Source organism: Mirounga leonina, unplaced genomic scaffold (genome assembly GCF_011800145.1).
Source record: "Mirounga leonina isolate KUSES-001 unplaced genomic scaffold, KU_Mleo_1.0 Mir_454, whole genome shotgun sequence".
In the NCBI taxonomy this organism is placed as follows: Eukaryota; Metazoa; Chordata; class Mammalia; order Carnivora; family Phocidae; genus Mirounga; species Mirounga leonina.
In genome coordinates this window covers 7,610,591-7,631,706 of record NW_023270763.1, presented here as the reverse complement: position 1 = coordinate 7,631,706, position 21,116 = coordinate 7,610,591, and the positions used below count along the sequence as shown (strand labels likewise).

The following is a 21,116-nucleotide window of genomic DNA, read 5'->3' as shown; positions in this document are numbered from 1 at the left end:
AGAGGAGCTAACCCAAAAATGAGAATAGGAAGGACACAGAAAATCTTGAGTAGGAGGTAGGGTAAGAATTATAGGAAGAATTTAGAAAGAAGAACAGAGGGAGAGAGAAAATCAGAAGAGACTCTCTGGAGGGAAGGTAAATGGAAGAGGGGCATAGGGGATCTACGTGACATTCTGTTTGCAGGAGCTCCAACAGAGCCCTTTCCCAAATGATCATCTGGCCCTAGAGTGGAGCCAGGTCTCCCTATGGAGAAGGAGGAAGGAGGAAGGGAAAGGCGGGTTTGATAAGCCTGGGAGGAACGACTTGAAATTTTCTCATGTCCGCTCTGGTTTATGTTTGAATATATGTGTCAGAGGTGGGAGTGGAGGGTACTGGAGTGGCAATAGGGGGAAGATCTGGAGTCTACACCCCCCTTTGCCCTGGGATTGTGACTGGCAGTGGTAGGAAGGGGGGATTGAACCCTCTGTTTTTCCCTGGGACCCCTTTTGTAGGGGGAGTGGAGATGGTGGTTTCTCATGTTCTCACAGAGGTCTTGGAGAGGTGGGGGGACCCTTTCAATTTTTGACCCCTCCAAGGGCCTTCTGCCCCTTGTCTGAGTCCCTGGGAGCAACTGGGGGCGAAGGAGATCTCGGGACAGTGTCTGAGGAGCTCATGGGGTTCCTGATTTGTGACTGCTGAGGTCCCAACCCTGGAAGGGTTGGGAGCTCTGGGAGCTGGTCGGAGCAGGAGGTCCTGTATTCCCAGGGTCTGTGTGGAGAGCAGAAGAGAAGGGGTATTTGTGGAGGAAAGGGCTGTGGGGACTGGGTGTGTAGGGGGCCCCATGTGGAACCAGGGGCTCTGACCACAATACTGGGTTGTCTTTTTTCTGCAGGGTAATGAAGTTGGAAGCTAGTTGTGCTGCCAGCTCAGAGGTCCCTAAGCCTGAAAAGGAGGCTGAGCCAGATGCGGAGCCGTACTCAGACACCCGGCCACAGGAGGCGGCGGCCAAGTCCAGATCTGGATCCGGGCCTGAGGCTGAGACCAAGACCCTGGGGGCTGAATCGGGGCCTGAGGCCAAGGCCAAGTCCTTGGGGACCAACCCCAGGTCCGGATGGGGGCCTGAGGATAAGGTCGAGCCGTTGGACTTCGTGGTGGCACAGAACGGGAGTTTGAGGAGGTGCTGGCCATCTCTGGGGGCGTCTACGGTGGCCTCGACTACCTTCTCAGCCTCTACCACAGCCGGCTGCGGCATCCCGACGGCACCTTGGTGCTGGCCAAGCATAACGGAGTGGTGAGACCGTGGGCCCTGCTGAAAAGGGGGTGAAGCTACATTTGGGTGACTGGGATCTTAGGAAGGAGACGAGGCGAGGCTCTCGTCCGGATGCTGAAGAGTGGGTCTGCTTTGGAACCAAAGAGTAGGGCGTGCGGATCCAGGGGCCCAGCCAGTGAGCGTAGAACGGAGGACGTGTAGTACTTGGAATAGCGGCGGAACCGGAGGGCGGGACTGGGGACAGCTTCGGTCTTTGAAGATTCGTTTGAGTTTCTGGGGGCAGAAGCATAAACAGAAAAGAGCAGGCAAGAGAGGGTAGACTGGAGGTGAGAGCAAGAGTGGGGTCAAGACCCCCGAGTGGACTGAACTCTCGCACAAAGAGCACCCGGAAGCGGTGAGCGGCACAGGCTCCGAGAGGGGGTCGGGGCGTAGCTAAGAAGCAGCGGGGGCGTGGCAGGGGCTAGGGGGCGTGGCAAGCTCCTGGGGGTGGAGCCAGGGAAAGGGGGTGTGGCGATCCTCAGGGACCTGGTGCGAGCCGAGCTGGAGCATCTCAGGAAGTGGACGGAAAAAAAAAAAAAAAAAAGAGGTGGACGAGACCCGGACGAATGGGCGTTCTGCCGGCTCTGGAATTCGAGACCCGAGTGCTGAGGCGATCTCCCTGGGCAGGCCCGGGTCTGGCCTGGCGCCCGGGGTGGTGACGACGGAGTGCTCAGCGTGTGGGAAGAGGCGAGTCCTGTGAGCCGAGAGCCCCGGCAGGGGCGGAGGGCCCCCTAACCGCGTCAGGCCGCAGATCGCGCTGGAGTCGGTGCACGTGATCGACGCCCGGGAGACCGCGCTGGTGCGGGGGCTGCGCGTGGCGTCCTGGGAGCGCGGCAAGGGCGTGGCGCGACAGCACCCGGGGGTCAAGGTGGCACAGGTTCACCCGGGACGACCAGCTGGGCCCCCGGGAGCTGAAGAAATACCGCCTAATCACCAAGCAGGTGAGAAGGACTCGGGAGGTCAGCTAGCCAGGTGTCCTCCCCCCTCGCCCAGTCACCGGCTTGCTTTCTCTGCAGGCTCTGCCGAGGGGGGGCGCGCGTGAGCCCAGCCCCGGACTCCCAGTCCCGACCCAGACCCTTTTGCCCAGGGGCAGTCAAAAAGCTCCCGACTCCCAGCCGTCAAACCCTCAGTCCTTACTCCAGATGGCTGCGGAGCCCAGGCGTCCGGAGTTCCGTGACCCTTCCTCTCCTCTATTGATTCTGCCTCCCTTCAGGGACCCAAAGATCCTAATCTGAGGCTTTGTCCTTTCCCTCCGCTTCCCCTATCCTACCGACTGATCTATTTCCCACCCTTCCCCTCCCCTCGGAGACCCAAGGCCCCACACTGAACCCGCCCCTCCTTGGGGATCCAGGCACATACTCCGAGGCCTCGCCCCTGGTTCCTCCATGCTACCTTCGGGGGGCCGGGGGCAGGCTTTCACATACCCCACTCCACCTGGCCCGGCACGGTTGGTCCTCCCGAGGGGCCCTACTGGGATCCCGTGAGTGTGAATGTGGGAGTGAAGACGCCGAGAGGCGCTGGGCTCTCCAGGCCTCCGCGCCCACCCCGCGCTCACCCTTGAACCCCGCGGTGCTGCGGGTCTCTGGCACCTTCTCGCGGCTGCCCACCGAGGCCGTATCGTCGGAGGCTGGTGGCGACGTGGCACGCCTCCTGCTGTCGCCCTCCGTGCAGCGCGACGAGCTTCCGGGCGGGACCGTCATCCAGGACGGGCAGCCCTACCGGCCGAGGGAGAGCAACCCGCGCCTGCTGGCGGCCAAGGGCCTGGAGTGGCGCGTGCACAGCCGCGCGTGCCCGCGCGTGCTCACGCTGTGCACGCGCCCCTTCCCCATCCCGCAGGGCGGTGACTGCACGTGGCGCTACCTCAACATCAACGCCTTCGGCAGCGATGGCGTGCAGGTGCAGAGCCAGCTTCTGTGGCACCTGCAGCGCTAGGCCCCGCGCCTCGCCGGCCTCATCGTCCTGTGCCAGCTTTTCCTAGAGCCCCAGTTATGGTCACAGCTGGCTGACTTCTGCCAGGCCGGCTTGGGGCTCGAGCTGGTCAAGGGTTATACAGAGCAGTACCTGCTGGAGGCCGACAGCTAGGGCCTCTCCTGTCGGAGGGGAGAGAAGCAGCACTTTAGATCTGCCCTCGGGCGCTGATCTCCAGAAAGCCCTGCCCGCCACTGTTTGCAAGCTCCGCCCCCTCCCCCTGCGCTCCGCGGCGGGCTCTGAAGCCCAGCCTTCCTCGGAGCGCCCTCCCTAACCGTTTTACCCTTACTTCTCGGTCGGCCATCCTGCCTCTAGCGCGCCCAGAAGCTGTTGCCCACGCCTTGATCCGAACCGCCGGGTTTGGGGGAGGCCCTTGCGCTGCTATTGTCCGCCCTTTCCCCCTTTACTGGCCAAAGAATGGGTTCCTTCCCAGGCTTCAGAGCCTTTCCTTGTCCGTCGCCCTGGCCTGACAGTGAACTCTGCCCTTCCGGGCTTCTCCCTTCTGCCCCCTCGTGGGTGGAAGCGGACAGAAGGGTGTGCTATGCCCAGCTGCCCAACACGCATTACTTTTCTTGCTCCCGCCCTTTCTCAAACTCTCAGGGCTTGCCCGGCCCTGCCCTCCTTGCCTCCCTCCCAGCCTTCTGTGCTTCTGCGTCAGTGTCCTCTCCCTCCTTCTCTCTGTGCCCCCATCCTCCTCCTCCCTGGGCCTCCCAGACACTTAGCTCCTCTCATGGTCCATTTGTCTGCTCCTCCATTCCTCTTCCCCTTGACCTTTTCATCACCCACCCTGTGTGCAATACGGTGAGAGAGGCTGTCAATGTCCTAGAATTATAATGCCCTGTTGACCCTCCGGTGTCGCATCTTTCCAAGCCTGCCCCCTCTGACGGGTTTCCTCCAACTTTGCACCATGTTGCTATTTCAGAGGCCCCCTTCCCATGCCCCCAACCAGTGGCCTGAACTGGGCCGTGGACCAGGGGGTTTGGGCTGGAGAGTTTGGTGTGGGGAGGGCAGATCCCTCAGCCCAGTATGGGGCTGTCTTCCGGTTCTAACCAGGCTGCCTTCTGGCGCCCCTGGAACCCCCACCTCCAGATATTTCTGGACATCCCTCCCTTCCTCGGGTTTCTTTATGCTTTTTGGACTTTGACAGTTTTCTATTTGAATGCAAGTAGTAACAGCTGCAATTGCTCAGCTGTGGATCCTCACATCTACCACAGAGGGAGGAAACAGAGGCTCGCAAAGACCAAAGTGCCTTCCAAGTCACTCAAAGTAGCTGGGAGCCCGGCAGGGACTAGAATTCAGGTGTCCCACGCCCCGAGCATGCCTCAGAACCGCACTCCGTGTGACCGTGAATGCTTGAACTTGTCGTTGGTCGATGGACAGTCGGCGGGGATTTGTTGACAGCAAGCACAGGGGTCGCTGGGGATGGAGTCAAAGACGTGGGCAGAGGAGGGCGCCTGGAGGTGGAAGAAGGTGGGCAAAGAGGACAGCCGCTGCTTCATCACCTCCCCCAGTCCCGGAGGCTGGTGGCGACGTGGCACGGCTGTGCGGCACTGCCTTGCTTGGCTGCCTTGGGCGCCTGGCCACGCTGCCACCCTCCCTGTCGCTTCAACCGCCGCTGTATTGCAATAAAACGGACCCTTAGCCCTCCCTCTGTGTCTGTTTCACTTCTCAGTGGGGGAGGGGTGAGACGCATTATCCGCCCCCTCTCCCTTCCCCAGCAGCCTGTATTAGAGAGGATCTCTAAGCCCTGTGGCAATGGGGCTAATGACTTCCTGGAGCTGGAGAGGGCTGCTGGCCGCGGCTGCCCCCACCCCCACCCCAGCCAAGCGGCAGAAAGAAGCGGTTGCTCAGGAGCGAGGAGGGCAGCTGCGCGGCGCCCTGGCAAGCCCGGGTCTCTCTTTCCCCTGGACCTGGGAGTCCGCTGCTCCCCAATTCTATGGGCTTCTCTCCCAAGTTCCCTTTGGCATCCAGGACCGGCCTCCCTCAGCCCCACAATCCAGGCGTCTAACTCCCGGCTCTCGGCTCTCTTGGCCAGAGCGCTCGCTTTCCGGATTCCTGGGTGGGCACCGCGCGGAAGGGGGAGGAGGTGGAGGGAGCTTGGGCGCCGCCCCCCGGGAGCCGAGCTCCAGAGCGCCGGAGACTGCGATTCCGAAAAGTAACACGCGGGGGCGCCAGGACGCGCGGACGCAGGCGAGGCAGCGCAAGGTGGTTTCCGTCCGTGTGAGTGTGTCCATGGGCGTCTTTGTGTGTCTGCGTTTCTGTACATGTGTGTACGAGTCACAGGGTGTCCGGGTGGGATGTATTCGGGACAACGTGCCTGGTGTACCCCAGAATCAGGTACTCCAAGTGGCTTTTTGATGAGGAGGATGCTTGATATGTTACTATGTATGTGTGGATGGGGAGGTAGGCAACTGTGTATCGTCGTGTGTGCAAGGCGTAGCCTGTGAGTCCCTGAAACCGCATCTTGGATTTTTGAAGTCACATTCCTTCAGGATCCCTCCCACCATTCCATGTAAAAGGAACGAGGGCTCTCAACGCAAATCTCCATTACCCTGGTCCCATCTTCAGCATGTGTCTGAGTGACACTGCCAGGCTAGGTGTGATACTGTGTTTGTGTAAGTGGGTGTGTCTCAGAATATCAGTGTAACTCTGAATAACAACAGTATGTTTGTGTGTGACAGGTGGATGTTGGAGGAGGCTGGGTCAGAATTATGAAAATACACAATTCGCTTTCTCTGGTTAGTTTGTGGATATCACCTTCGTGGCGTGTGTGTTTTCCCTTCTCAGTCTCTCCAGAAGCTGTCTCTCTTTGTGTCTCCCCTCATCTCTGTCTCTTTCTCTCTCATTCTCTTGGTGACTCATCTCTGCGGCTTTGCCCTCCCCCGGCTTGCTGGGTCTCCCATCCCCCACTCAGGAGTGGGTGGGGGTATGAGAGAATGGGACCCTGGAACTGAAAATCAGGGTGAGCACCCCTTTCCTATTACTCATCATTCCCAGACCCACCAGTGGCCCCCAGCCCCCTCTCAGTCCCCTCCCCAGGACTCCCCACTCTACTGAACAGGGCTGGTAAGGGGATAGGGCAATGATGCTTTTTAATGGGGCCATTTTTAGGGGGACCCTCAGCACCTTCTTTCAGTTCAGAGTGGAGACCCCTGCCCCTCTCATAAAGTGCCCCCCTCCCTGCCTGTCCCCCCATCGCTGATGCAATGAAAGGCTGCAGAGGTGAGTCACCGGTTGGGGGGAAGGGAGAGTTGGGGGACGGTGAGCTGCGGGGTCCCCAAGCCCCTGCCCTCTTTTTCTCTTCCAAACCTTCTCAGGGAAAAGACACAGTACTCTGTCCACCCCCCTCCCCTGGCTTTCCAAATCTTCAGTTTGGATCACTACTCCATTGGACCCCATCTTCTCCTGCTGCCCTCTTGGAGAGTATGAGAGATTCAGAAACAAAGACAAAGAGAAGGATTTATACTAATAACTCAGCAAACACCAGGCATCCCCTCCAGGTCCCCATCTCAGCACTGGCTTTTCTAGCTCTGTCTCTCCATTCTCTCTCTTTCCTGCCATCTCCTTCCTCTACCGATTCCAGGCAACTGTCCCCAGTCCAGCTCTTTTCCAGAAGCCCCTAGAGGCAGCAGGGTATGAAGGGCACAGCACATCTCTGAGAGGTGGGATGTGTGTGAATGAGCAGACCCACGTAGGGAACTGAGATGAAGACAGGCAGAAACAGACCCAGAGATTCAGAGTCCATGTAGACATGATCTGGATTGTGTTATCACCAAGCCTATTGCTGTGGATGCCCTGGCTTGGTGCCCACCTCCCTACCTTGCTGCCCCCCTCCCTCCCTTACCCCATGCTGACTGAGATTCTTGGGATGTCAGGGTCTGAGAAGCTCCCCTGGGCTTCTGGGCTGAGTGGAGGAAGGAAAGGGTGAAGAGTTGGGGAAGAATGGAAGAATAGAGGAACACTCTGAAAACAAGGGGGCAAGGACCTGAACTTGCGGGCAGCAGATGAGTGGGTTTACTGTACAGAAATCTAGAGATAGTGAATGTGGGGGAGGGGCAGGCAAGATCAAAGACACAGAGACATCTACATAACTTGTAACATAAATCAAAAAGCAGGGAAGGATTCAGAGAAATGCACAAAGACGCATGGGTACACACACACACACTATTGACACAGCAAGCCAGGCTCACTTTTCAGACACCAGCAGGTGCCCAGACTGGATGCACTCAAAGTCTCCCAACTACACAGGTATACAGACACTCAGAAGGATCGAAACCCACACGCACTCAATACTTATACAATGACATCTGGAAACAGGCAAAAAAACATGGCCACACAGATTGCAAGAGAAGATTTCATATTTAAAGTGGAACACTATCATGCCCATCCACTCTATCTGATTAAATACACAATTGGTCTTCCAATTCCCTTTCTCCCCCCTCCCATATGTTTCATTAAACTCTGCACACACATAAACCCACATGCACACATATGTACATGTGCACATAGGTGTGTGTGCACATATACAAGCCCACAGGAACACAAACCGTTTCTCTAGGTGCCTGTCTCCCCTCATCTTACACTTAGTTGTTAGCCCCATCAGCCTCTCAGTCTGCCCCCCTTGGCTCCTTCCCTCCCCTCTTCCTTCTCTCTTGGATGGCTTCCCCTCCCCCCTCCAGATGTCTGAGCCATCTCTCTGATTCATCCTCCTCGGGAAGGTAACGTGACCCCCTCCCCATTCCACTGCTCACAGTAACCAGGCTGGGAAGATAAAGGGGAGAAGAAGAGGAGGAGAAAGAGGAATGAGGGGGAGCCCCCAGGTTAGGCAGTGGTCCTAGATAATACTGTGTGTAAGGGGTGGGGGGCGAGGCACAGCCTTGGGGTCTGCTGCCCCCTCCTCTCTCTGCTTTCTTTGGTATTTCCACAGTCACCTTGGTTCTCAGTGCTGTGTTGGTGGTTTTTTTTGTTTTTTTTTTTTCTCCTTTAGCCTGTTCCTTCTACCTGTTCCAGATTCCTTCTTTCCTCCCTCCCTCTCCTGCTCCCATCTCTTCTCTCTTTCCTCTCTCTACTCCTCCCCACCTCTTTCCCTGCAGAGCTGATGGGCTTTCTTCTGGGAAAGTCGAGCCACTGATGGAACCGAGAAGCCACTGCTGGCTATAGAAGAAAGCACGTGAGTGAGTGTGTGTGTGTGTGTGTGTGTGTGACAGAGAGAGAGAGAGAGAGAGAGAGAGAGAGAAGGAGGGTCAGTGTTAGGAAGAGATGAGGAGGGGGTTGAGGACTGTCTCTGAAAGAGTCTCTGAGCCCCTGACAGACAGCCCTGATCTCGGTTTCCAGAGTCTTAGGGTGCGGGTGCCCTGCGTGTGCCCACAGGCACCCCTTGTGTCCGCAGTTCTTGTGTGTCTGGCATGTGTCATTGTCACTCCCCCCTTTCCCTGCCCACGCCCCCGCACAGCTCTTTGCCTGCACCGCAGCCCCCTCCAGCCTCCCTCCTCCCCTTCATTCCTGCAGTGACTGCTCCCCTTGCCTTCCTCCCTTCTCCCCTGCCCCCTCCCCATTTCCGTCCTCCCCCCACCCCCGCCCACGAGCTGGTCTCCCTTCACTGGACCCGGCTCGCTGATGGATTCTCTTTGCGCAATCTGTGCGTCATCGCCCCCCCCAACCTCTAACTGTCCAAGCCCCCAACCCCAACGCCTCTGGCAGGAGATACGGACGAGGGGTCTGGTGGTAGAGAGGGGCTATGTCTGACGTTGCACACCCACACCCACCCCTCTGCAACGCGTTCAAACCTTCCCTTTAAGCAGTGGAGAGAGCTGGAGTTGAGTCACCCCCCCAACCTGCGCAACCCCCTCCCCACCTGGTCTGCTCTCGCCCTCCAAACGTCCTTTGGGGGGAAGCAGAGGGAGGGAAAGAAGCAGGAGGAGGGTGGGGGGGAGAGGTGGGCTGACAAGGGGCAAGCCGGGCCGCCAACATACGCTACAGAGTGAGCTGGACAGAAGGACAGACACACCTTTTTCTCCAAACACGCACCAACTGTGAACAGACACGACATAGAGGCACACACATCCTCAGTCTTTCCCCTTTCTTCCGACTCGGACCCTTTCCAACGGGATTACCAAAACCGCAAGATCCACCCATCTGCCCCGGCCCAGGGCCGGCACCCCGCACCGCAGATCCACGAACAGCGCCCGCAGGCGCGCAGATCCGTCCCTCCTCTCTCGGGTTCACGCCGTCCTTGGGTGTGTTCCCCGTGGACCGTGCGCGCGGTCCGGAGATGGGGAGTCCAGCCCCTTCCTCGGCTTTGGAATCCTTATCCTCCCCCCTCCCCAGTATGGATCTCCTACTGATGCCCAGTCAGACTCTGGGAGTGCCCCCATCCTATTCGGCTCAGCGACGCGGGCTCCCGCAGCTGCAAGTTGCTCTGTAACCCACCCTCCCGCCTTGCAGCGTCTCTGCATCCACCCTTCCATTCATTCTCCCATTCATTCATTCATCCTTTTCTCCTCGTCCCTCCTTCATTCATTCATAGCCCCCTGCCCCGCCCGCCCCGGCGATTTCATTCATTCATTCATTCATTCATTTCCCCGGTGCTCGGCTAGCGCACGCCCCTCCAGCCGAGGCTCCCGGCGCGCAGGCGCGGGCCGGGAGAAGAACACCTTCTCCAATCACTGGGCTGCCCCCCACCTCGAGGCGCCCGCCCGCTTCCCCATGAATGAACATTGACGTCAATGGGGCGGGGCGAACCCACGTGACCCCGCGCTCTCCCCTTTATAAGGCGGCAGCGGCGCGGGCGCTGTCCAGCGTGCTGAAGCCGGAGCGAGCGAGTCGCCCAGAGCCGCGCGGACCCAGCTGAGCCCAACCCACTGGACGCCAGAACTCGACCGTCGCTCCTATCCCAGCCACTGCTCGGAGCCGAGGCGGACGCGTCCCGATCTTCCCCTGTCCCCACCCCGCCCAGACCCTCCTCTCCACCTCCCGCATCGTGACACCAGCTGGTAAATACTCCGCTGTCCATCCCTCAAACCCTCGGCAGCCGTGGGCGTGAGGGAGGGTTCTCTCTCCTCCCGGATGGGGCTATTAAAAACACAGCGGGGAGCCCCCGGTAAGGGTCCCTGGTAAATGGGGGAGTCGCCGCTTTTCTCTTGCTGCTAAAGTCGCCCACGCACCATCCGGGGAGTCCTGTGGGGAGGGAGCAGAGATTTTTTTCCCCTTATCTTAGCTGCTTAGTACGTGGGCGCTGGCAGTGAGATGGCTTAGGCAAGGGGGCGAGGAGGCACTGGGGGGAGCGAGGGTTGCGGGCGTTTTCCCATTTACACGACTCCAGAGATCGGCACAACATCTTTCTCCTTTGCTCCTAAACGTCCCTCTTCTGGGTAAGGTTATTAGGGGGATGAGGGAAGCCCTGGATTTCCTGATTAAAGGTGGGGGAAGGGGATATAGAATCAGAGAGCGGAAAATTCTTACAGAAACCCTCTTTCTTTGGTCCCTTCTATTTTTCACAGTCTCCGGCAGTCCTTTGGTCATGAAATCGCTCACGTTGCCGGCTTCCACCCTCTTCTGCTTCCTTCTACTGATCAAGGGGTTGGGAGCAGCGCCCCCGGGGCACCCTGAGGCGCAGCCACCTCCCCTCAGCTCTGAACATAAAGAGCCGGTAGCTGGGGACGCAGTGCCCGGGCCGAAGGATGTTAGCGCCCCAGAGGTCCGAGCCGCTCGAAATTCCGAGCCTCAGGAGGAGGGAGAGCTTTTCCAGGGCGTGGATCCCCGGGCGCTGGCCGCGGTGCTGCTGCAGGCTCTTGACCGCCCGGGCTCGCCTCCGGCGCCCGGCGGCTCCCAGCAGGGGCCAAAGGAAGAAGCAGCAGAAGCTCTGCTGACCGAGACCGTGCGCAGCCAGACCCACAGCCTCCCGGCGCCAGAGACCCAGGCACCTGCGGCCGTGCCTCGCCCTCAGACTCAGGAGAATGGTCCCGAGGCTGGCGACCCCTCCGAAGAGCTCGAGGCGCTAGCTTCACTGCTCCAGGAACTGCGAGATTTCAGTCCGAGCAACGCCAAGCGCCAGCAAGAGACAGCGGCAGCAGAGACGGAAACTCGCACGCACACGCTGACCCGAGTCAACCTGGAGAGCCCCGGGCCGGAGCGCGTGTGGCGCGCTTCCTGGGGAGAGTTCCAGGCGCGCGTCCCGGAGCGCGCGCCTCTGCCACCCCCTGCTCCCCCGCAATTCCAGGCGCGTATGCCCGAGAGTGGGCCCCTTCCTGAAGCCCACCAGTTCGGGGAAGGAGTGTCCTCCCCCAAAACACATCTAGGTGAGGCATTGGCACCCCTATCCAAAGCGTACCAAAGCCTGGGTGCCCCTTTCCCCAAGGCGCGCCGTCCGGAGAGCTCACTCCTGGGCGGCTCTGAGGCGGGGGAGCGCCTGCTACAGCAAGGTCTGGCGCAGGTAGAGGCCGGGCGGCGCCAGGCAGAGGCCACACGGCAGGCCGCGGCGCAGGAAGAGCGGCTGGCAGACCTCGCCTCCGACCTGCTGCTCCAGTATTTGCTGCAGGGCGGGGCCCGGCAGCGCGGCCTTGGGGGTCGGGGGCTGCAGGAGAAGGAGGAGGAGCGAGAGAGCGAGAGGGAGGATGCGGAGGCGGAGCAGGAGAGACGCGGCGGGGCGGAGAGGGTGGGGGAAGAGGATGAGGAGGCGGCGGAGGCGGAGGCAGAGGCGGAGGAGGCGGAGAGGGCGCGGCAGAACGCGCTGCTGTTCGCAGAGGAGGAGGACGGGGAAGCCGGAGCCGAGGACAAGCGCTCCCAGGAAGAGATGCCCGGCCACCGTCGGAAGGAGGCTGAGGGGGCAGAGGAGGGCGGGGAGGAGGAAGACGACGACGAAGAGATGGACCCTCAAACGATCGACAGCCTCATTGAGCTGTCCACCAAACTCCACCTGCCAGCGGACGACGTGGTCAGCATCATCGAGGAGGTGGAGGAGAAGCGGAAGCGGAAGAAGAACGCCCCTCCGGAGCCGGTGCCGCACCCCCGGGCCGCCCCCGCCCCCACCCACGTCCGTTCCCCGCAGCCCCCGCCCCCTGCCCCCGCCCCCGCCCGAGACGAGCTGCCCGACTGGAACGAGGTGCTCCCGCCCTGGGATCGCGAGGAGGACGAGTTGTTTCCCCCCGGGCCCTACCACCCTTTTCCCAACTACATCCGGCCGCGGACACTGCAGCCGCCCGCTGCCTCGCGCCGCCGCCACTACCACCACGCCCTGCCACCTTTGCACCACTATCCTGGCCGGGAGGCCCAGGCGCTGCGCGCGCAGGAGGAGGCAGAGGCGGAGGAGCGCCGGATGCAGGAGCAGGAGGAGCTGGAGAATTACATCGAGCACGTGCTGCTCCGGCGCCCGTGACCTGCTCTGGTCTCGCCCCCGTGCGCCGCCGGTGCGCGCTCGGCCACCCCCCTCCGTGTTGCTCCTCTCCCTTCTCGGTGTTTGCATGCACCCCAGTCCCGCCCCTGGACGCCTCCAGGCCCCGCCCCCGCCCTCGGGTCGCCCCGCCCCCGGGCTGCGCCGGGACCTGTCCGACCGCTTCCCGGATTCGAAGCCCGAACTCCCCAAACTCACTCAAGGAGGCCCCCCGGGGCCACCCCAGGCGGGCGGGCGGTTTGTGCGAATCCCCTCCCCCCACGGGCCTCTGTCCCCACCTAGTCCCTCTCGGGACGTCCCCGTCCAAAACCGGAAAAAGCTGTTCCAGTTAATTGTGTGAAGAAGTGTCTGTCTCCTGCCCTTTGGGCCTCCCAGGAGCCTCTCCACCCTCTCCAGATCGCTGTGAATTTACCTATTCTTTCCCTTCTCTGTTGTAAATACCCCTCACGGAGGAAATAGTTTTGCTAAGAAATAAAAGTGACTATTTTATTAGGACTTTGTTCTCCGTTATTCACCCGTCCCCTTGGGCCTGCGTGGTCCTTCCCAAGGGGCGGTGAGGGAAGCGCCAGCCACAACACCCATCTCCTCCTGTTCAAAAGCCAGGGTGGTGGAACCACTTTCAGCCGTATTTCAGAGTAGAATATGGCCCGTATCTATGAAGAAAGCCTAAATTCCACTTGCAGCCTAGGGGTGGGGGTGGTGGTGGTGGTGGTTAAAGTCATTGGTCCCCAGGGTGGGGCAGCTCCAGTCCACTTAGAAGGCTCTTCTATCCATGATCCTCCAGCCACTTAGGTGGCTCCTCACAGCCCCTGTTCCAACCTCACCCACCTGCCTCCCTTACCTGCCCCCTAAATTCCCTGGTCCTGTGTACTTCACAACAAACAGGGAGGAGGGGCCTCCAGCTACAGAAACACCCTGCTTTTAGCCACTCCTCAACCCTGTGGTAAGCATACAGGGTTGGCTATACCCCTGAACCCCTGATTCCTCTCTCCAAATAAAACTAAACCAGCTGAATGAAATCTTCCACAAAGAATCCTCCCAGGAGTGAAACCATGTCCCCAGGAGTTGCTCCTCCCTGGCCAAAGGCAGCTCGGGGAGCTGGAGGCACCATGTTCAGAGAGGCACTGAGCTCACAAATTCATCTGGAATAGGGGTGCCAGATAAAGTACAGGACACTCAGTTAAATTTTCACTATAGATAAACAACCAGTGTATTTCCATAGGACACGCTTATCCTAAAAATATTCATTATCATTCAAATGGCACCGGATGTCCTCTATTGTTTGTTTGTTTGTTTTTTCCCTTTAACTCTGGCAATCCTAGTCCCCTCCTGACTGATCCCAGGAGCCTTTCCTTCCTTCACAGAGCCTAAGCAGGCAAAGTCCAGAAATGCTTTTCCTTTTATTTCAGAGGAAAGGAAATAAAGTCAGACACTTCCCACACCCCACCCCTTAGCTCCTGCCTCACCCAGAACATGGAGTGAAGGAGGGACAGTCTCCCATAAGCCTGCCCTTCCCCCATCCCTCACTTCCCTCGAAGTGGCAAGGTTAGAAAAAAATTAACTATGTTCTTCCTCCCCTGGCACTGGACAGAGTCCCCACTGCAGCCAAGGAGGAAGAGGGTAGATGAGGGGAAAGGCCTTCCCTCTCAATACTCAGAAATTCCCCCCACCCCTACCCCAGGCAGAGAAGCTGCCCTGGCTGGCTACTGGGGCAGGGTGGAGGTAGGTTATGGGGCAAGGGAGAAGAGAAGAGCCCTGAAAACCTTTTCCCTTTAACCTGACGTATTTATATATTTACAGTTATAAGGAAGGGGAGCAAGTCTGGGATAACATTAGTTCTTCAAAGGCAGGGAATGAAAGCCAAATAGCACCCCCATTTTGGTCACATTTTCCTACCCCCTAGCTCCTAAAACCTTCGTTGGGGAAAGGGGAAACAGGAGATAGAGGTAAGGGAAGGAATGTTTGAGGGTCCTGAGCCCACAGCTCACTCCAGGAGAAGGTGAGGCAGCAGAGGAGGGGCAGCTGGGTTCCACCAAGAAAAGGGGTACTCATGCCCTGCCTCTCCACCAGCTCCCCATATCTCCACGGTGCCCAGGCGGGGTGGGGGCTATGCCAGACCCATCTCCTCCAGCACACTGCGAGGCGACTCATCCTCCTGAGCCAGAGACACCAGGAGAGGCAGACAGGGAATCGGGGGGCGGGGGGGGCAAGACAAGGACAATCACGAGTGGACGGAACACAGAGAGACACGGGGAGGGGGGAGAGAAAAGCCAATGTGAGCTCAAAGCTGGAAAAGTCTCCAGTCCCCAGTCTCCAGGGACCACCCCCCAGAGCCAACGGTGGCAAGGAGGGGGTCCAGGTTGAGTCCACCACCATCCAGAGAACCCAAAACCAGAGCTTGGGGAGCAGGGGGCTCAGTCTCTGAGGGGGAAGGGAGGGAAGCTGGGACTGGGGGGTGGGAAACGCTTGCTGGAGGCTGGGGGTGCCAGATGGTTGGGTCCTTTGATTCAAAGTGGGGGCAGGGAGTAATAAGTTGGCATCAGGTCCCTGAGGGAAGGTGAACCAGACTGCAGAGAAATGAGTCATTAGGGTCTGAGCAGAGCACTAGTAACGGGGGTGGGTGTGTGTGCCAGGGCATGTGTGTGTGAGTGTGTGAGTGTGTGTGTGTGTGTGAAGGGGAAGTTGGACCAGTGAGGTGGCAAGTTCAATTCTGCCCTTACTCCTACTGCAGCGATGAGCCCCCATCTTTCCCCCTCCTCAGAGCCAGCTCAGGCCAGCTTGCTTGTCATTGCAGATTCTGGTGACTCATCTTCCTGCACCAAGTCTCAGCAGTGGCACAGCAGAGAGGGGGCAGGCAGTAATGGGGTGAGGGCGGGGGCGTCAGATAGCAGGAGAACCAACAGCCAGGCACCCTCTACCCCAACCCCCAAATCCCCACAGCACTTTGCTTCTGAGGAGCAGAGACTTTTGAGTGTGTCTGTGTGTGTTAAAAAAAAAAAAGGGTGGGGGGACACATCAGGGAAAAAAGAATTATCTATCGTGTGCCCCTCTCCAATTCCCTGAACAACCCTAAATGCCAAGAGAAGTATGGGACCAAGGAGATCTGGCTTGGTCTTGGGAGAAGGAGGAAGAATGGGCACAGGCAGGCTGCCTGCCACCCCGACCTCCCACCCTGAGCAGTCAGTCAGTGCTTGAGGGCAAGCTGGCCAACCGGGCACCGTGAGGGCCAGATGCCACAGGGAGGGGGGCCCCCTTGGTGGCCGGAAGGGGACAGCTGTGGCTGGCAGGCAAAGTGTCCAGGGAAGGAAGGGCCCCCTCTGCCATGGTACTCTTCCTCCTCCTCACTGCCCCGGGCCCATACCTCCTGCAGCAGGTCGGCCTGCTCGATGGCCTTCAGCACACTCTTCTTGGAGGTGTCCTGGACATCACCGCCCATCAGAAACTCATCCAAGATGAAGTAGGCCTTCTCAAAGTTGAAGATGATGTCCAGCTCACACACCTGGGAGAACGGGGAGAAGGCAGAGTTGAATGTCAAGGGGCATTTCCACCCGACCTGCACCCCAGCCGCCCACCTCTTTTCTTCTCATGGCTCCATGGTCTTCTTCCTGACCACTGCTCCCACCTCAGGCTCCTGCCCCAGGCCTATGAGCCCCTGAACCCCGAGGCTTAGTACTCAGTTTGACTTTTCCTTCTCCTGCTCTTGCCTCTTTCTCTGTGAACATGAAATATGAGTTGCCCTAATCTACCCTTGACTGTGGTTCCTGCTGCCTTCCCCCCAAAATCTGTGCACTGTTCCCACCAGCGGCCAGGCTAGCCTCCCTCCCTGGGCGCTACTGGGCAGGGAAGGAGGAGATTCTGGATCACAGGTGGAAAGACTTGATTGCCAAGCACGGCTCTGCCACCGTGCAGCTAGATGGAGAGGACATTTCATTTCTGAGTCTGGTTTCTCTTCTGAAAATTGAGATAACAACACCTACTCACAGGATAAAATGAGGAGCAGGCACAAAAGCCTGAAAGCACTTTGTAAACTGTTAAGTGGAATATCAGTGATGGAATTATTACTTTTCCCCGTCTAAGATCTGAGCTGACTGTCCATGCCTGGGCTATACCCCTGATCAGTTAATCCAGACTTGCTGGGCATGGGACCCAGGCATCACTAATTAAAAAAAAAAAAAAATCAACTCTCCAGAAAATTCCAATGCAAAGTCAAGGTCAGAAGCCACTGAGAAAATCTGAATGTAGTCTCCAACCTTCTGTGGGACGTCCAAACTGAGCTCTAGATGGACTGATGGAGTGGCCAATTCCGGTGCGTACCCCCTCCCCAGGGCTGATTAAGGGATATGGTTAATAGGCTTAAGGCTTAAAGAGGGGAATTAATTACTGTTCTCACTGCTCCAACTTCACCTCTCCCAGATCTTCCTGGCAGCGACGGGAAGGGTCCCAGGGTTTGGTAGAAAGAGGGGACTGCTGAGTACGGACAGGGTGGGCGGGGAGACTTACACTGCCGAAGTACTTGTCCAGGAGTTCCACATACCGGTGGATCAGCTCCAGCGTGATGAGCTCATTGTCTTGGCCCTCGATGGCGCAGCAGAAGTAGAGGCTGGCGTATCTGAGGGCAGGGGCACACGTGGGGTTGCTGGAGGGGCTGCTGGGCCTGCTTCAGGACCCAGGTGTTGTGCACCCAAACCTCCCATTTCTCCTCATTCCCAGTGCAGGGCCTGTGTCCCTACTGGACACAGGCAGGGTAGCCCCGGGGTATGCAAATAGTAACAACTCGCTCTGCCTCTTGGCAGTTCTCACAAGACAGAGGCAAACACACAAGCTCTTTCCCTCTTGCCCTCTGACCTGTTCAGTTTGACTCAGCAAAAACCGGAGCCAACTAATCCACCTGCTCAGAGAAGGAACTGGCCGGGGTGTGTGTGTGTGTTTGGGAGAGGTGGTGTGTGTGTGTGTGTGTGTGTGCGCTTGTTTGGGGAGAAGTGGTGCCGGATCTATAACTGTTGAATGAGGCTGCAAGGGACATGTGTGATGGACAGGATAAGGCCTTGGCGACAGAGGTAGGTGCGTTAAGTAGGTGTCAGGCATGAGCGAAACAAGTGGGGAACCAGAATTTCTTCCAAGTAATTTTGGAAAGTAAAGGAAGCTGGAGGTCATCACTGCCCTCCAGAGGTCCTTAGCTCCCAGTTCTCCCTGACCTTATTGTTCAGCCATTTGAACCCACTGCCAGACCCCCATCCAGCAGGATCCAGACAGCGTGAAAGTAGGTGGCGAGTCACCTCTTATAGACGACTTTGAGATCCCTCCACTCCAGGAAGCTGCACATCTTGGGCTTGCGAGCCAGAACAACCTGCATAAGCTCCCGGACCATTTTCTTTCGCTCCTTGTCTGATGTGGCCAGGTACCATTTCTGCAGCCGCAGCTTCCCCTGCCGGCTGAACAGCAGCATGAATCGCATCTAGTGGCAGGGGGCAGAGCTGAGGGTCAGAGATTTGGTTCTCTGGGTTTGTTTACTCCAGAAACACAGCCACAGAGCGTTCCACAAATGCTTCTAATGCTTCTCTACTCACAGCTCCCACTAGCTCAAAAATCAGCCCTTGCTGTCAACTCTGGGTATTCCCACCAGCAGGTGCCTTTCCCTCTGGGGCAGGTCAGAGCTTCGGAGTCTGTCATTTAGGTTCAAATCCTGGCTTGGGTAGTTGAGAAATTTGCCTCGGGCGATTATTTTATGTCTCAGGGCCTCAGTTTCCTGGTCTGTAAGATGGATGTAATAAAAGTACCTACCTGTTTGGAGGGATTAAATGAGTTGATATATGCGATTGTGCCTGTCACATGGTAAGCACTAGAACACATTCAGTGTCACTATTATTATTCCTTCACCTCCTGTTTCCTACCTCTGTCTTTCAAAGGTCAGTAAAATGCCTAGTACAGGGGCAAGCAGCTCATAGCTGAAGTCAAAGAGATGTCGGCTTTCTTCTGTGGTCCTTCTATCCACCATCATGGTGAAATGGGGTATTTTGTCTCTCTAGAAGCTACCTCAAATCTCCACCCCATCCTAGCCATACACGCTTGCTGATGTCCCCAATGCACTGCCCTCCAGTGCCAGGCGTATGCCCAGGGGTAAATTCTACCCTCTTCTCTCCTCAGCCATCCAGGCCTCTGGCCACCAGCAGTCCTCTCTTTTTTATTCCTTTTAGGGTGCCTCCTGCTGTGCACCCCTCCCCTCCAGATACCAGGTGACCAATTTCCCTTTCAGTTCCTTGGTTAGGACACGGCCATCCTGCGTGGTTCCTGGAGCTTTGTGGAACAAAGTGAATGCTGAATAGAGTGGGGAGGAGTGCAGAGCCCTCAGTACCCCGTGCACCCCCAGTTTCCCAGTTCCAGGGAGTCCAGTCTACACCCTGGAGTTAGCTCCTTCTCCCTGCAGTTCTCCTCTCCCTGGGCATTACCAAGGGCTGGAATCCGTGGGTGTTTGGAACAGTACTTGTTTAGTAGGCTAAATCAGAAATCAAGGGGGTTTGGTGGTGGGGAAGGGGACACGCTGCTTAGCGTGGCGGGAGGGCAACAGAGGGGCGCAAGGGAGCACTGCGCCTCTGAGATTGGGGGGCGGGGGAGCGGGAAGCCAGCAGGAAGACGGAAGGCCTGGGCTCCGGAAAGAGAATGGGATGTGGGGCGGAGAGCCAAGAGCACGGGAGCCGGGGATCCGAAGCCTGGGTCCTGGAGAGCAAGACCTCGAGCCCACTTGGCTTTCCCACCTCACCCCAGCCTGTAGTAGAGCAAGGCGATAAACCGAGGCAGGACGTCCACTCCTCGGACCCGGAAACTCTCCCCTCCCACACACCGCTCTCCCCGCGGGCCGCCGTTCCTCTGGGCTGCACCGGAACAGAGGGTCTTGGTGACCCGCCAACCCCGCCGCCTCCCTTCGCCGGCAGGCCCCCGCGCCCCCTCTTCCTCGGGCGACTTCCCTGCGGCAGTGATCGGGACCCCCTGGACCGCCACCCGCGCGCTCCCCACCCCCCCGGCTGGCCCACCCGCCCGGGACGGTCCCTCCGCCCCCTAGTCAGCCCCCTCTCGCCCCACATATGCGCCCCCTCCCCGCCCCTTCTCCCTAAAGCCGTTTCCAGCTGTTCTTCCTTGCGAGGCCGGCTGGCCCACCGGCCCGGGTAAGTGGGGCCTCTGAGGACCGGAGGAAGAGAGGGCGGCCCTCACAGAGGGCGGCCCCCAAGGACCCCCGCAGGTGCAGCCCACGCCCCTCGGTTCCCCCTCCCCTCCCTCTCCGCACAGCCTACCATCCTGCAGCCTCCGGCTCGGCGCGTCCCTCTTCGGCCACCGTACGCGCCAGCTCCGCTCCCTTTCTTACCCTATCTCCTCCTTCCCTCCCTCTCGTTTGAAGCCCCGCCCCGTCCCGCCCAGGCTCGGAGGCCCTTCGAGTGGAGTACCGCGCAGGCGCCAGCGCTGCGGGGCGCGCGGGCGGGGCTGGAGGCGGAGAAGCGGAAGCCATGGCAACCAGGTCCTCGACTTCAGCTTTGAGTAGCTCTGTCGTCATGGTAACAAGGCCGTCTGGTGGGCCTGTTGGAGGATGGGGGAGGAGGACAATGAGGTCCTCGCGCTTCGGAACCTTGGGGGAAAAAGGCGGGAAAAGGGGTGAGAGGTGGAGGGGACGCCTATCGGAAGCAGGGAGGACTGATGGAGGGGCGGGGGCGATGGAGAGGGCGCAGGGTGGGAACTGGATGTAGGGAAGGAGTCCTGACTTGAGGACTTGAGGAAGACTAGACAAAGCGGGGTGGGGGGGGTGCTGACATGAGACAAGTATGGGGCCCCAAATAGATATGTACTGAGAACCTGCTAGATGCGGCACCCGCCAGAAGTAAGGGAAATGTGTAGGTAATGAGGGAGATGTGAAACAAAAGAGAAAAGGAGGAGCTGATATGAAAGTGATGTGAGGAAAAGGGGGAGGAGCATGAATGAAGGCGAAAAGGGAAGAAATAAAGAGCATCTTAAAAGGGTAGCGCGGGTCGAAACTGAAAAGGGACAGATGTAACCTGGACACAAGTGTAAAGATGAGGCTGTGAATTAGAATACGGGCTTTTCCATCCACCGCGTGCGTATGTGCGCATGCGCGCCTGTGCAGGTGTGTTTCCTCGCGGTCGAGTGACGCAACTGGCACTTTGGGATACGAGAAAACCTTCCATTTTGTCATGTTGAAAATGATGCTATTATTTTTTGAATAGCACTTAGAGCTATTGTTGGTAAGGCCTTACCCGTCTCCATTTTATGTTCTTTTTTTCTTACTCTTGGATATGGAAGGAATATGCTGTCGTTGCAAGACAGGGGGCCTAATCCACCTGGGATAGGGTCTCGTCTCTGACCCTTACTAGATGTGTGGCTTCAGGTGAGTCATTTAGCCCTCAGTTTCCTTATTGGAAAACTGAGGATGGGCATACCTGCCTTGCAGGGCTGTTCTGAGGATGTAC

The 21,116-nt window shown here is 58.4% G+C and overlaps 3 protein-coding genes across 3 annotated transcripts; 2 read left to right on the top strand and 1 right to left on the bottom strand.

Moving 5' to 3' along the window:
* The first annotated feature begins 443 nt into the window (after window positions 1–443).
* On the top strand, window positions 444–4,893 carry NAT16 (N-acetyltransferase 16 (putative)). Its single transcript, XM_034988552.1, is given in 5 exon segments — window positions 444–1,132; window positions 1,135–1,271; window positions 2,041–2,163; window positions 2,165–2,230; window positions 2,802–4,893. Coding segments are annotated over 5 exon segments (1,152 nt in total). The 5' UTR covers window positions 444–876; the 3' UTR covers window positions 3,372–4,893.
* Window positions 4,894–10,051: 5,158 nt separating this feature from the next.
* On the top strand, window positions 10,052–13,076 carry VGF (VGF nerve growth factor inducible). The gene is made up of 2 exons (XM_034988549.1): window positions 10,052–10,249; window positions 10,757–13,076. Exon 2 carries the CDS (start codon window positions 10,777–10,779, stop codon window positions 12,628–12,630), a length of 1,854 nt encoding a protein of 617 aa, XP_034844440.1. The 5' UTR covers window positions 10,052–10,249; window positions 10,757–10,776; the 3' UTR covers window positions 12,631–13,076.
* A 749-nt stretch (window positions 13,077–13,825) lies between these two features.
* On the bottom strand, window positions 13,826–20,031 carry AP1S1 (adaptor related protein complex 1 subunit sigma 1). Its single transcript, XM_034988550.1, has 5 exons — window positions 19,932–20,031; window positions 17,922–18,100; window positions 17,146–17,254; window positions 16,007–16,144; window positions 13,826–14,800 (listed from the first exon to the last, which is right to left on the bottom strand). Exons 1-5 carry the CDS (start codon window positions 19,932–19,934, stop codon window positions 14,753–14,755), a joined length of 477 nt encoding a protein of 158 aa, XP_034844441.1. The 5' UTR covers window positions 19,935–20,031; the 3' UTR covers window positions 13,826–14,752.
* Window positions 20,032–21,116: the final 1,085 nt, after the last annotated feature.